Below are 16,055 nucleotides of genomic sequence, written 5' to 3'. Positions count from 1 at the left end.
TTCATTTTATTTTATCACCAAAATCAATTTCAAAATCAAAACCGTACTAGTTCTAAGTTTTAGAATAGGTTTGACTAGTCTCTTTGGATCGACCCCGGTCTTACCGGAAAATTACAACTTGACACCTGTGCACTTGCGGGTGTAGACTTATTTAGGAAACATTTTAGGCCCAAACAATGATCGGTTGATCGATTTTTCAAGCGAGCCGAATTGAATATCAATACTGGCCCTGACTTTTGGGTGGCCCTAGGCGGACTTATACTACTTAAACACCGTTCTTGGCCCCTAGGCGGCCGAGTTGAAACATGGACCTTGACTTGGCCCCTACATTTTAAGTCGAAAAAATATAAAGTTGACATTTTTTATAAAGTTTATAGTTTTTAAAATTACACATAAAACAAATACTACTTAAACACCGTTCTTCTCGCCTTATTCTATATAAGATCACTAATCACATTTTCTTTTAGTATCTCTTTTGAAAAGAAAAAATTATCTAAAAAAAAATGTAGGTCATTGGACACGAACCCTTGACCTTAGGATCACTAATCAACTCTTACCAACTCTACTACCCAAACAAACTTGTAAAATATGTCCATAAAACAATACATATAATGATACTATCAATATATACATTATATAATGTTATATAAAATGGGTGCCCCCTAAATTTGGGGGCCCTAGGTGATCGCCTGGGTCGCCTAGGCCTAGGGCCGGCCCTGTCGAATATGGTTCCGTTCGGCCTTAAAGGCATTTGGTTCGATTTGGCCGACCGTTGCTCACCCCTAGTATTTCCTACTCTCTACTTCTATATAATGTTTTAGTACGATAAATACCTAAGGATTTGGTCGGTTTGGCTTGGGCGGGTTTTAGAAACCCCGACCGAAGTCAAACCAAACCAATTTAAGTTGCTCGGTTTTTCGGCCGGACCGAGTCGAACGGTGATAGGTTCGGCCCGAAATTCGATCGGTTCGGTTCGATTTGGTTTGACCGATTAGTTTGTTTTTTGCGCACCCCTATACTGGAGTAGAAAAGAGAAGGTGCAAGTCTCGACGAAAGTGGGCGAGACCTCAAGTCCCGGGCAAAGTAATATGAGATAACTAAGCCTGCCATAATGATGGGAAAATGGTAGGGGTGTTCGTTGGTTCGGTATCTGGTATTTTGGTGTCATCCATTACTAAACTGTACATGGTTTGGTTAGTGCTTTCTCAAACCGTTACCAAATCGCTCATGGTTTGGTTCCGTTACCAACAAAACCGTCAATGAGCGGTTTGGATACTACTGGATACCAAACCAGCCATAGAAACAGTTTATTCTCCATGAAAATCGACGAATCGAGTTACTTTCTTCATACATTGACGTATAAAATGAAGACAACACTCCTTAAAAACTTGAAGACATGTGCAGGCCATCGCTCGAAATATTACATAGCAGCCAGTAACATTAATTATACATGGATCGCTTTTGTCTAATACTAGCTAGTAACATTATATTGTAGCACTGTTGTTGTTTTGTATGAGTAATAGTTATTCTTATTTCTGACAAAAACTTGGTGAAAGATATGTATTTGTATGAAGTTATACAGATGCGATAGATATGTTTTAGAAAAAATTATGTACATATAATTGTATATATATATATATATATATATATATATATATATATATATATATATATACATTAATTGAACTTGATTGGTTCAGTTTGATTTTAATGGTTTCTAAAAATTACATTCACAAACCGAACCAAACGACTTGGTTTTTAGAAACCTACAACCGTACCAGATCACTCGTTGTTTGGTTCGGTTTGAAAACTGACTTGACCGGTTTGGTTTGATTGGTTCGGTCTATTTTTGCACACTCCTAGAAAATTGACGTGCCCATAGAGATGTCCTGAGAGAAGTATAAGGCTAACGCCTATTTTGTCCCGCCTCCATGTTCCACGGCGTAAGGCTTTAAGGTCTAGCTAATAAAAGAACATAGACCTGCAACTAAGCATGTAGTTTGAGTATTTTCTCCTGACGTGCAGACCAAACCTAAGATGGGGAGAGAGAAACTTTTCAGTTGTTTAAAAAAGTGAGCGAACTAAAGAGTTCACAAGATCTTCAAGTATAAACATTACGATCATAAGGAGATTAAGAAGAAGGTCGTGGTTGTTGTTCTAGCTAATATCGAATGGTGATCGAAATGTAGTATTCTTGTGTCTCAAGAAGAAGAAACTCAATTGAACTTCTTGATCTTAATGTGGCAAAGAGTATTATTCTTATTAGTAGGAAGTTGAAACAAATATATGTTTTGATAACTCAAGTTAATTCATATAAGATCTGTAGATGCTAACTCAAGTTAATTCATATAAGATCTCTGTGGATGCGAACCTAAACAGTTAATGATAGATATTTGATATCTAAAATACCGCTAATAATATCAGACTTCTTAATTAGGACCAATTTAAGTTGCTCGGTTTTTCGGTCGGACCGAGTCGAACGGTGATAGGTTCGGCCCGAAATTCGATCGGTGCGGTTCGATTTGGTTTGGTTTGACCGATTAGTTTGGTTTTTGCTCACCCCTATACTGGAGTAGAAAAGAGAAGGTGCAAGTCTCGACGAAAGTGGGCGAGACCTCAAGTCCCGGGCAAAGTAATATGAGATAACTAAGCCTGCCATAATGATGGGAAAATGGTAGGGGTGTTCGTTGGTTCGGTATCTGGTATTTTGGTGTAATCCGTTACTAAACTGTACATGGTTTGGTTAGTGCTTTCTCAAACCGTTACCAAATCGCTCATGGTTTGGTTACGTTACCAACCAAACCGTCAATGAGCGGTTTGGATACTACTGGATACCAAACCAGCCATAGAAACAGTTTATTCTCCATGAAAATCGACGAATCGAGTTACTTTCTTCATACATTGACGTATAAAATGAAGACAACACTCCTTAAAAACCTGAAGACATGTGCATGCCATCGCTCGAAATATTATATAGCAGTCAGTAACATTAATTATACATGGATCGCTTTTGTCTGATACTAGCTAGTAACATTATATTGCAGCAGTGTTGTTGTTTTGTATGAGTAATAGTTATTCTTATTTCTGACAAAAACTTGGTGAACGATATATTTTTGTATGAAGTTTTACAGATGCGATAGATATGTTTTAGAAAAAATTATGTACATATAATTGTATATATATATATATATATATATATATATATATATATATATATATATATATATATATATATACATTAATTGAACTTGACTGGTTCAGTTTGGTTTTAATGGTTTCTAAAAATTACATTCACTAACCGAACCAAACGACTTGGTTTTTTGAAACCTACAACCGTACCAGACCACTCGTTGTTTGGTTTGGTTTGAAAACTGACTGAACCGGTTTGGTTTGATTGGTTCGGTCTATTTTTGCACACCCCTAGAAAATTGACGTGCCCATAGAGATGTCCTGAGAGTAAAATCGAGAAGTATAAGGCTAATGCCTCTTTTGTCCCGCCCCCATGTTCCACGGCATAAGGCTTTAAGGTCTAGCTATTAAAAGAACATAGACTTGCAACTAAGCATGTAGTTTGAATATTTTTTCCTGATTTGCAGACCAAATCTAAGATGGGGAGAGAGAAAATTTTTCAGTTGTTTAAACAAGTGAGCGAACTAAAGAGTTCACAAGATCTTCAAGTATAAACATTACGATCATAAGGAGATTAAGAAGAAGGTCGTGGTTGTTGTTCTAGCTAATATCGAATGGTGATCAAAGTGTAGTACTCCTCTTGCGTCTCAAGAAGAGGAAACTCAATTGAACTTCTTGATCTTAATGTGGCAAAGAGTATTATTCTTATTAGTAGGAAGTTGAAATAAATATATGTTTTGATAACTCAAGTTAATTCATATAAGATCTGTAGATGCTAACTCAAGTTAATTTATATAAGATCTGTAGATGCTAACTCAAGTTAATTCATATAAGATCTGTGGATGCGAACCTAAACAGTTAATGATAGATATTTGATATCTAAAATACCGCTAATAATATCAGACTTCTTGATTAGGACCGCACACTAGGGTCCCCCAAAACAAGGTTCCCTCAAATAATTTATTCATTTATGATCACATAAAATTAATAGACACAATTGTACGGTTAAGTTTGTGGTCATCCAACTCAAAATTAATTGGCAATGAGTGGAGAGGACACAAACATTATATACTTGGTTGCTAGATAACCATTCTCCCATGTGGGACTATTCTCACACGCCCCCTCACGTGTTGTGTGGTTAGCTTAACACGTTTTTTTTCAAGTGATGTGGAACATGTGTGGTTTTTAAACCTATCACGTGTGGCCCTAGCTCTGACACAGTGTTAACTTTGTGGTCAGCCAACTCAAAACCAATTGGCAATGAGTGAAGAAGACCAAGATATTATGTGTTTTGTGGTTCTTAGGGAAGGAGCGTAATGGATGGGTGTCCGAGGGTAAAAAAACCAAGTTGTACGGGAATCATCAATGAGGCGGCAATGATGCTACATGACTTCTCCCCAGCGTTGGAGCTCCAAGATACACAACAAACCAGTGAGGTGCAGCTACTACCGGAAGTTGGTCGGTACCACCAAATGGTGACTTAAAGCTTAATTTTGACGCAACCTTTAAGAAAGGAAAAATTGCAATTGCAGTGGTTTGCAGGGCCGTGGCTGATAATTTTGGGGCCCAGTGCCAAATTTTAATCAGGGCCCTCATTTATTCAAATTAAGTAAAAAAAATTACACGCGAAGTTAAGAACACAAATTTGAAATAGTTTACCTATAAATATTACAAATTGATGAACCCAAATGAATGGTGTTGTTTTGTGATTATCCTAACCAAATAAAAGTCTCTTAATTTGTATAGAACTTTACAAATATTAGAGATTTGATTTTTCTTTTTTTCACACAATCAGAAACTAAAGTTGATTGGTAGAAGATTTGAAAGTGGGATAGCCTAGAGAGAGTTTGGTCGGTACAACTTACGATAAAAATTTTAACAAAAAAAAAAAGATGAAATAACAAAATAGTTTTAATGGGAACCATACCCAAGATCTATTGCACAGAAATTACGCAACTTACCAACTATGCTAGGTGAGGTTCAATGTTGTTTTGTTACTAGAGAAATGATATAGAGGGCGAAACTGTGAACCTGAGAAATCCCAATTGTCTCTTCTTCCTATTCAGATTTTTAAAATTTAAGTTTCACCCCACGAAATACAATAGTTGAAATAACAGTCCCTCCCTTTTTATTTGATCTGGACCGTCGAAATAGATCGACGATCCAGATTAAATATCGGTTTCTTGGGAAAGAATCGACTCTCTCTCTAGAGCGGACATTCAAAACCAAGAGTCTTTCTTAATCGTTTTTCCTTCCTATTGTTTGGTCGATTGAAGACGGTGTAGCATCTAGGGTTTGTGGCGACGATACTAACTCGAATCTACAACTACTTGAAAGCTCCAATCGAGTCAAAATTCGGCAGAAACCTTGAGGTATGAACTTAGAGTTTAATTTTCATACTGATGTGCTTGATGATGATTCATAGAGTACAAGGGCTTAAGGTTTTTATATATGTTAGAACTAAAAGTCGCGGAAGCTATCGAACCTATCCTAGAAATTGATCCGATTATGAAAATTAATCGAGAAGCTAAGCCAAAATTTTAAATATGCGAACAGAATTAACGAGGTTCGGCTTTGAAGCCTACGTCCTCGGGCGAACAAGAAATCTTTATTGAAGGATAGATGAAGACGACTCACACAACCCGCAAGTTCGTCCCAAGATGGTACCGTATAGAAATCAACCTTCTATATTAAATATTCGACGACCGAGAAATTAAACACCGCTCAAAACTATGAACAAAATTTCTCTCTTACTTGCTCTCACTCTATCTAGCTCTCTATTGAATAGAGCTCTTAAGTTGTTGTTGAGTTGTTGTTGAGTTGTTTGTTGATGATGATTTGATTGGACTCAAGACCCCCTATTTATATAATAATATAAGCCGACATATTGAATCCAATTTGAATCAATTTAGAAACCAAACTAAACCGCCTTGGCATAGCTTTTGGAAACTGCCTCAATTCAAACCAAAACCGCCACAAGCATTCATGAAACCGCCACAAGCAAACCGCCTCTATCCATGGCCATGAAACCGCCTCTTACTCTTAAAATTCTCCACCTCGTACACAATTTGATATGCTTCAAATTTTGGACGAACACCAGGATACTCCTTGTAAGATATATCTGCTTCTTGTAACTTCATCCGACTGCACCATATGACCATGGCTGCCTACGTACCCTTTTATAGGATCAAGCCTACCGTAGTTCTACCAACCCTTCACATAAAAATTACCTTGTCGCCATTACGCCCTTTCGGACAACTTAACAGGGGCCGATTTGTAGCAATTCCAAACAATGCTGAAACTTGCTACACGTCACCACTTTAGTCAACATGTCCGCGGGATTCTCATCTGTGTGTACCTTCATAAGAGAAACATCACCTTCCTCTATGACATCTCGTACAAAGTGATACCTGACATCAATATGCTTAGTACGAGCATGATGGAGATGATTCTTCGCCAAAGGGATTGCACTTTGACTATCACACCATACATCTACGCATTCCTGCTTAATCCCTAGATCGTCCAGAAGACCCCACAACCACAATGCTTCCTTCATACCCTCGGCCATAGCCATATACTCGGCCTCCGTAGTAGATAACGCAACTGTAGATTGTAACATAGATCACTGACTAACTGGAGCACCATGTACCTTAAATACATAACCAGTAGTAGATCGTCTTCTATCTAGATCGCCTTCGCATTCTGCATCCCGAATCGAGAAACTACTCGTTCGATGTAACCTTTCTGATTCAAGTACAGTTTCTTACTTGACTCTCTTAATCTCCATTCCCAGTTTTTTTTTTTGCAGCGCCCATGTCTTTCATCTCAAACTCTTGACTGAGTTGAGATTTCAACTTATCTATCTCCACCATGCTTCGAGAAGTAATAAGCATGTCATCCACATACAAAAGGAGATAAATAAAGTCACCTTCGCGAAGTTTCTTGATGTATACACAACAATCATAGTCACTTCTGCGAAAACCATGCTTTAGCACAAAAAAATCAAATCGTTTGTACCATTGGCGAGGGGATTGTTTCAATCCGTAAAGAGATTTCCTCAAACGACATACTTGATTTTCTTTGCCCTCAACTGTATCCCTCAGGTTGAGCCATATAAATTTCTTCTTCCAAATCACCGTGCAAAGAAGGCGGTTTTAACATCGAGTTGTTCCAGCTCAAGATCCCTGTGAGCAACAATACTCAATAGCACCCGAATAGAAGTATGTTTCACGACCGGGGAGAAAATCTCATTGTAGTCGACCCCTTCTTTCTGTGCATAACCCTTGGCCACTAGTCTTGCCTTATACCTTGTACCCTTAATCACGGAAGAATCCTCTTTCTTCTTGTACACCCATTTACAACCAATAACAGACTTACCTTCGGGCAATGGGACAACCTCCCATGTCTGGTTCTTGTGAAGAGACTCCATCTCTTCTTGCATAGCAACCAACCAACTCTCTATTTCCTCCGCGATAATAGCTTTTTTGAAGGTAACCGGCTCGTCGTCTTCCACCGAGAGTGCATATTCAACCACATTTGCCTGCCCGTAATGCCTAAGAGGTTTGTCTGACCCTAACCACTGTACCGTCTTATATAACCGTTTCGGCCTAGTGTGTACCGAAACATCCTGCTGTTGTTGTTGTAAAACTTGTGTACCTTCCCCTTGAACCTCCTCATGATCGGGTTCATCAATTTCCTCATCCTGAGTATTATCCTGATGCTCCACCTGATCATGATTCCTAGAAACATGTTGGCCTTCGACTTCTACTTCCACTACTTGAGCTTTAGTAGACCCAACATCACCAGAACTAGGCACCGTAGCTTTCGCCATAGCTACAATAGATGACTCATCAAACACCACATCTCCGCTGATTACAAACTTCTTGTCTTCCGTACACCATAGCCGATAACCCTTGACTCCTGTAGCATATCCTAAGAAAATGGCCTTCTTTGCTCTATTATCAAGTTTGTTACCTTTAACATGGTAATAGGCCGTACAACCGAAAACCCTAAGTCTCCTGTAATCTACAAGTCGAAGAAACGAGTAAGTAAACCTAAAATTATATATATCTCTTACTTTCTTATTTGTTGATACGCAAACTGATTCGTGATTTTGTCATTTAGTGCACCATGCTAAAACGCCTACATCTAATCCTGTTTGTGGTTCGGTTCCTGAACCGAATTGTGATATTACAACTACACAAGATAGTAGACTCAGTGGTATTGCAGATTGGGGTGAAAAGGAGATTTAAGAGGTGCAAATTTTTGTGTTAATGTGGATGACAAGACTAATTGGTGAATTTATTTTGAAGGAAGATGAAGATGTGCCTATGTTTCTTAATTTAGATGTTTATATTTGCTGAATTTATGTTTGAGATGATCTAAAGGTTTGGTTGAGATGTTTAGTTCATATGAAACATTAACTTAAGAAAGTGTTTGTAAGTTTTATAGTGAATTACATGGGTATTTGGCTGAAGCTGGAGTTTATGGTGTTAAAGTTGATGTTCATTGTATTTTAGTGTCTGACTTGATTATTCCTGCTAGATTTCTTGTTTGACATTGATCTCATGGAGAACTAATTTGCTCCTGTGCACAAGGTATTTTGCATTAATGCCTGACATTGAACTGATGGAGTAACCATAAGACTCCATGAAAATAATAAGTTCAATTTTTAAAATTGTACATCAAAACTCTAATTTCATATAAACAAAATCAAAATTTTCAAAGTTTTGTTGTCACTGGCACTACAGAGCACCTGTTCAAGACTAATGGGCATGGACACCTTCACAGTATAATTTTCATACATAACAAACCCTAGATTACAAGAAGAAACCTAATCAAAACTTAGTTCAATGATCAAACTTCAACTTCCATGGTTTTGATGTTCCTGTACACTACATTACTAACACCAGAAGTTATAAAGGCAAATAATTTTATAACAACACCAAATTAAGGAAGATGTGAACAAAGCTTAAGTTTAAATGCTGAAAACAATATAAATTTCATTCATTAGTTCGAAAGACTACACGAACAAGTTCATACTAGATCACTAATCTTGACCAAGAATGCTAAACATACACTGATACAACAATAACTAAAATGTAAACCACAAAAAGTTTATTTGCTTCTTTCTTTCTTATCCATCTTCAAATTAGGCGGCGTAGATGTACCAAGTTCGTCATTCATCATTCGCGAAGATGTTGGAATTGATGAAGAAGATGAAGCCGAGCCTTGAGTCAGCTCAAAATGAAATGAGATAGAACATCAATCCTCATCAACGAACACTTGTAATACATAAGTCCGGTAATGTCTTTCGATCTACACATTTTCATAATCATGTTCCCACCACCACAGAAACGTGGAATCTCTCCAAATGTAGTTTGAGACATACTGAAAATAAGAACAATAAGACTATAAATCAATCAATTTCTTATTTGCAATTAAGAACAAACATCAACAACTACTGCAATAGAGAGAGTCGAATTTTTCCCAAAAACATAGGGTTTTTCTTCCTGTAAAACCCGATATTAAAAATCAAGGGACTGCTATTTCAACTATTGTATTTCGTGGGGTGAAACTTAAATTTTGAAAATCTGAATAGGAAGAAGGGACAGCTGGGATTTCCCACGTGAAGTGGCCCGACACATAAACCGTAGGCCCACGGTAGGTTCAGACTTTCGCCCTCTATATCATTTCTCTTGTTACTATTGCTTCTCTAAATACTTTAAGTGAGAAGAAATATAAACCTAAATGGGCCCCTTGTGGTAAGGGGCCTAGTGCGGGTGCCCTGCCCGCACTGGCCCGTCCACGACCCTGGTGGTATGTAGAGACACTAAATGAAACATTATCATGGCTGAAGTGAGGAATATGTTGGCTGCATGTGCAACAATAACAGAAGCTCATGCGGCAAGACTTGTCGTTGAGATTTCAAGTTTAGCACGAGAGATTTGAATCGAGTTGCACATTTACTGGGAAAGGATTCTTTTATGTCCGGTAGCAATAGATTTTGGAATGTTATACAAATTCCAAGCTGCATTTTAAGCCAATTATTGGCGGAGAAATCAAACATTGTCATTGAGAATTTTAATCAATAATTGCAAGCTATATGCCTTTTCACAAAAAAAAAAATAGCTCTCCTCCATGTGGGACTATTCTCACATGTGCTTTCGACTATAATCGATTGTATTTCAAAAATTTTCAAAACAGATTTAATAGGCTAAACAACATTCTCTAGTTAGGCATTTTAAGACTGTGAGGCCCTGGAGTGCCAAAGCAGACGATATCTTTAGCATCTTAGAAGGTTGGTAAATATCAACATATGACACGTTATCTACACAATTATGTCTACTGTGATGTGGTGTCGGGAGGGTGTTTTGTTAATGATCTCACATCGGTAGTGAACGGAGTGTGCTACTTCTCTTAAGAGGTTAAACACTCTTCCCTAGTGAGGTCTTTTAAAACTGTGAGGCCTAGATGTGCCAAAACAGACAGTACCATTAGCAGCCCATAAGGTTGATCGACGTCATCCTATTACAATCAGGATAATATCACACAAATTTCTAAGTCAAATTTCGAAAAAGACTATAAGAAACATTTCCCAAAGAACCAATATATAAACTTTAGTCACTTATAATGAGCTATCACTTAGAACACGAATAGTTTGACAGAAATAAATCAAACTAGCGGCTTACAGTTGTTGCCACCTTCCCCACCAAATACCATAGTTGACTTCCAATCACCTTGTTCTCCTAAGAAAGACGCGTCATAACAATCTTTGACATCTACTAGGGTCCTAATTTTATCCTCATTCACCTGCACAGGTTTTCCTTGATCATTAACAACCTCCATGTTGGATATGTAACAAACCCCATAGTATGATTTCTTATAAACACCAGTTCCCATTGGTGGCATTGGCAAATTATTTTCTGCCCCTGCTCTCCCACCATATGTAATGACTGAAGCACTATTTGAGAGATGGGTGAAGAGTTCTTTTGGCCAATACCCTACTATTACATCATCAGCTGAACAACATCTCAACCACCAATTCCCACTTGTTGGATCCTGCATTCCAATACAAAATACTTTGAAATTCTCATTTTCTTTTTTAGAAACACATACATACTACTGCAAGGACTTAAATTCGACAGTGTCAACCAAGCCCACAAATTAAATTATGTCGTTATCTGTCCAAGGTGAAAGTCTCTCTCCATGATCATAGCCCAAGAGTATACACGTTGCAAACGTTACGCTATCCCTTCTTAATACCTAAATTCAAGATTGCAGCTGGCTCGTGACGAATGAATCAGCTCAATGATACAACAGAGGAGATCATCCAACTTATTAGCAAGGCATGGTATGGTGTCAAAATGATAATTTATACACATTCAGTTTTCTTAGTTGGTATACCAATATTATATGTTGTCAAATTGAATCGACACGTCATGTTCTATAATGAAATGACCTTAAAATCCCCTAAAAGAAATATTTATAATAAAGTACTTACCCGAGATACGGAAATAATAAGGGCATATAGGTGTTCTCCAGACGAATAATGACTGAAAGCATCCCCCAAGACTATTGTAGGATGAACTTGCACAAAACCTGAGCATAGTGTATTAAAGCAGCCTGTTTGATATCCATTAGCCTGCGTTTTCCGTCCAAACAATATCAAAATTACTACAAATTTAAAACTTATCGCATCATTGTTTATGTGATTGAAAGTAAATTTTTTTGTAACAATCATAATTATCAGATAAAATTATTCTCCATTATTGATGGTATGGTTGTTGAGTAGCTTCACCCGTCTTCTTTATTTGTTGGGGCAATAGAGTCTTCTTATATCACTTTTTTTCAATTTGATTGAGTACAGGATATGCGTAAATTTCTAGAATGACCAAGAAAATTAAGAAACGTTGAATCTTACCGTCCAATATCCAAATAAGCGACTCATGTTGTCTTTCGATAACTGTGGGTATACCTGATTAATCCAATATATAGAAATTAATGTAATACTAATCAGATATAATAAGGGTAACAAAATTTGAGCAGTTGAAAAATATTACTTACCATCCATCCAGCTTCTATACTATTTATTTCGGAATATTGTCCATTTTGAATAGAAATTTGTCCAGTGGAAAATTGCCCAGAGATAACATTTGGATTGTACAAACCAATATCACCTTTTCCTCCATAATATTGTATTCTGTCATCCCCCGTATCAACAGCAGCAAACTAAAGAAAAAATAATAATAACTTAATTTAGGCATCAATTTCTCTCGAAGTTAGAATAAATCGTTACTAGCTTTCGATCCATTTGACATTTATGTTTTTCCAAGAACTCCTCCAAAAGTTAATTAAGGTTACCAAAGTTCTAAATGAAACTGATTTCAAAAGGGATTTTGTATTTTTGGTATTTTAATTAAAATTATTCATTCCAAATTAGTTTATACTTTCTCCCTTGAAAGAAAATGTCAGGAATATAAAATAAAATGTGAATATTTACAATAAGTACAAAAATACAAGGGATTCCAAAACTACATAATATATACATATAAGATTACTTACATGGGTAACCATAGGTGTTAGAGGATATGTATCAGGATGAAATGATTTGGATACATATTTTGCATTTATCAAATCTTCTTTTGTAGTCCTTCTAATTGGAACAGTTCCTTCTGGGCACCTTTCATTCTGAACTTCAAATAAAGTCTTTGCTCCATTTTTGTATGATGAGGTTTTTTTACTGCTAAATTCTTTTTCTATGATATCTGGTTTCAGCTGCACATACATAAACTATTTTTGGGAGACGGGTTCAAAGAAGATGAATTATCATTTTGTGAGACGGGTACAAAGATTTATACCTGAATTTTATGATTCTTGAGCAATGGATTGTCAAATGCTGGTTGTTTGTATATATCTACGCAATCGAACAAATCCCCAATACTAGTCTGTAAATCACCATAACAAAAATTACTTACCAAAATATAATAATATTATATATGTAAAGTTAATGTTTGATTTATTCATATCTTAATATGATTAGTTTTTTTTTTAGATTTCGACATCTTCTAAAGCTGGAACAAGATCACGATGGAATAGAAGAAAGATGCATATTACAAGATCATGATCTAATTCCACTCGATTGATGCAACCACTCATGGTTGCAAAAATAATATTTAGGTTCATGTTTTAAAGTATAGGAAACACAAGGCCTAAAACAAAGACTACTATATCTTACTCGAATGGTCTTGAAGGAAGGCTTATTGAGAATTCTTAATTGTTCTCCGAACTCCAACTCATTTTCTTTTGTTAGATTTCTTCTTCCTTCTGCAACATAATAGTTTTGATAAAACATAAAAATTATTATTATCGCCAATAACAATGACTTTGAGTCCATAGTGAAATTCATCGATTGAAAATTTTCAAGGTTTTGCATCTTATTTATTCACGAAAAAGGAACTTGATGAGTTGTCGTTGCGATTTTCTTCTTAAAGATTATATCATATAATTTAGGGAGGTAATCATGAGATAATACATTAGATATATTGCATTTATGATAAAAGCAAGAGGGTTGACTTAATGAGTACAATCTCATAAATTGTCTTAAATTGTCTTAAAGATCTCAGTCCCAAAATGAATGACTTATTTTGAAAATCCAACTTTTTAATGGAACATCATTAATTAGAGTTTGACTATAAAGAATAACATGATTTTTCCAATTGTGCCTTCATTAATTATAATGAAAAAGTTTAACTTATTTTTAAATAAAGTTGACATTAAATTTATAGTCATGGGTATTATTGGAAAGGGTAAAAAGTTCTTTTCTTTATTTTTAGAAATGGGACACTAAAATGGGACAACCAAAAAGGAAATTAGGTCATTCAATTTGGGACCGAGGGAGTATAATTTATGGAGGTAATCATGAGATAATATCTTAGATATATTGCATTTTATGATAAAAACAAGAGGGTTGATTTAATGAGCTCAACCTCATAAATTGTCTTAAAGATTATAACATATAATTTAAGGAGATAATCATGAGATAATATCTTAGATATATTGCATACGACAAAACAAAGAGGTTGATTTAGTAACCTCATAAAGCGTCTTAAAGATTATACCATATAAATTAGGGAGGAAATCATGAGATAATTAGGGAGGCAATGTCGATGAATTTACTGATAATTCCCTAGAGCCTGAACGGTCTGATGACCTTGTTGTCTTGTTCCCTCCACCCGTGTTGTCTCACCATGATAGGACTGCATTAGACGTTGATGTTCAGGATGATGGCTCTATGGGCAAGTTTGGGGATGACACGATTCTAAACTATCCGGTTTGACACGTGTAAGGAGTCACTCTTAGATGAAATGCTAGGAAGGCATGATATTATAACTGACTGCAAGGCTCTAGATGTCTTTGAGGACATTGATGACGTTAGAGACATGCTAGATAGTTTGTCAGACCATTTACCTAAGGAAAACATGGACCTTGACTTGGTCCCTGAGCATGTTGCCTTACCCTTAGAGTTTAGTTTGACCTTCAACATGGTCTCAGACTCGGTTGTTGATCTCTTTTGAGACAATTCAGACGTCTCCTCAAGTACATCTATGGACATAGTGGACATTCTATCCACTAAGCTTGCAAATGACTTTCTGCCTTCGACTGATATATTGGGCCTTCACTGTTATGTCGATCATTTTGATAACTTTCTAGTCGCTGGTCCTAGTATCTATACTTACTTAGTGGACTGTGCATCCACTAAGTTTAGGGATTTTCCTTCTTTTTCTATAGTCTCACATGCACTATCAACAGTTCACAAAAATGTTAGACTATCGTTCACTAAAAACTTTGTGTTTTGGGTGGACCCACAGATGTTTCGATTATTGGTTTACAGTTAGTTACACTTCTGTAATCCAGTAGGTATCATTCTTTCTATTTTTCGAGTCATCTGTTTTGTCTGGCTGAAGACGTCAAACTTGACGCTTTCTGGGAGGCAACCCACGGTTAGGACGTTGGAATCAGGTAATATCTTTCCTTTCACCCTGTTATTTTTTGCATAGTCTTCAGAACATTGAGAACAATGTTCGGTTTATGTTTAGGGATAAGGGAATGAATTTTTTGTTAAGTCCTTATTTCAAAAATTTAAAAGGTTTCAAAATTTTGAAATTTTTTATTGAAAATGTGAGTCTAGTTGTTTTTGCTTGTTAATAGTTATAGAGTCTAGTTGATCGAGTTATCCATTTGCTAATGGTTTTTCCATGAGTTTCGAGTCTTGAAGTTGTCTGTGCACTAGCCATGTGAGTGTTAGATTGGTGAAGTGTGGACTTTTCTAGGAGAACTTAATCGATCATTAGTGGAGACTTAACCCATGTGAGATTCTGAGTCTTTCTTTTTGCTTTGAGTTATCTCTTCTGCGCTAACTCCGAGTAGAGTGAAGAGCTACTCAACCTCGCAATAATCAAAAGAGCTCATTTGGTCTCTTGAGTTCAAATTTTACAACCACAAGGGATGTCCTCAAGAATGTGAACCTTTCTCTTGTACTCTGATAAACTTGAAAACAGTGTCAACTAGAGGAAGATATAAACTCCATTCACCATTAGAACCCTGAGAATAAGGCATGAAGCAAAATGAAAAGAATTTTACCACAAGGAAAGAATAATGTGAAGAAAGTGGTATTTTGAGTTTTATTACTGGAATTGTATAAAAAAAAATGAAAGAAAAAAAGTATGTGTTTGTTTAGTTTAAGTGTTTATCCCTTGAAGTAGTTCTTGAAGATTTGAAGACGTCGAGTTCTCAGGAGTTCTAATTCATCCTTAGCATCTATTGACCTCAAGGAAACATTGTTAGACAAATGATCAGGTGAGAAGAGTTGGTTAGTTTCCCCATTCCATATTAGAGGTTGTTTCCTTTCTATGAGATCAGTCGTT

At 36.4% G+C, this 16,055-nt stretch overlaps 1 protein-coding gene across 2 annotated transcripts in view; it reads right to left on the bottom strand.

The window, feature by feature from the left end:
* Positions 1–10,722: 10,722 nt before the first annotated feature.
* LOC147536887 (protein neprosin-like) overlaps positions 10,723–16,055 on the bottom strand; it is a 32,377-nt gene continuing 27,044 nt past the window's right edge. The window contains exons 1-7 of one of the 2 annotated variants that reach the window (XM_086642564.1): positions 13,367–13,532; positions 12,990–13,076; positions 12,694–12,906; positions 12,196–12,360; positions 12,053–12,106; positions 11,633–11,773; positions 10,723–11,190 (exon numbers count right to left, since the gene is read on the bottom strand). In XM_086642564.1, coding sequence (XP_086498690.1) covers positions 10,804–11,190; positions 11,633–11,773; positions 12,053–12,106; positions 12,196–12,360; positions 12,694–12,906; positions 12,990–13,076; positions 13,367–13,525 — 1,206 coding nt within the window. In that variant the 5' untranslated portion in view covers positions 13,526–13,532 and the 3' untranslated portion in view covers positions 10,723–10,803. Of the gene's footprint in view, positions 11,191–11,632; positions 11,774–12,052; positions 12,107–12,195; positions 12,361–12,693; positions 12,907–12,989; positions 13,077–13,366; positions 13,533–16,055 lie in introns of those variants that run through there. The other variant, XM_086642563.1, reaches the window with a different exon arrangement.

Source organism: Eschscholzia californica, unplaced genomic scaffold (genome assembly GCF_041429995.1).
Source record: "Eschscholzia californica isolate CP2 unplaced genomic scaffold, dmEscCali1.0.p SCAF_5, whole genome shotgun sequence".
Classification (NCBI taxonomy): domain Eukaryota; kingdom Viridiplantae; phylum Streptophyta; class Magnoliopsida; order Ranunculales; family Papaveraceae; genus Eschscholzia; species Eschscholzia californica.
Note: the sequence above shows the minus strand (reverse complement) of the source record. Positions and strands in the feature narration are given on the sequence as shown.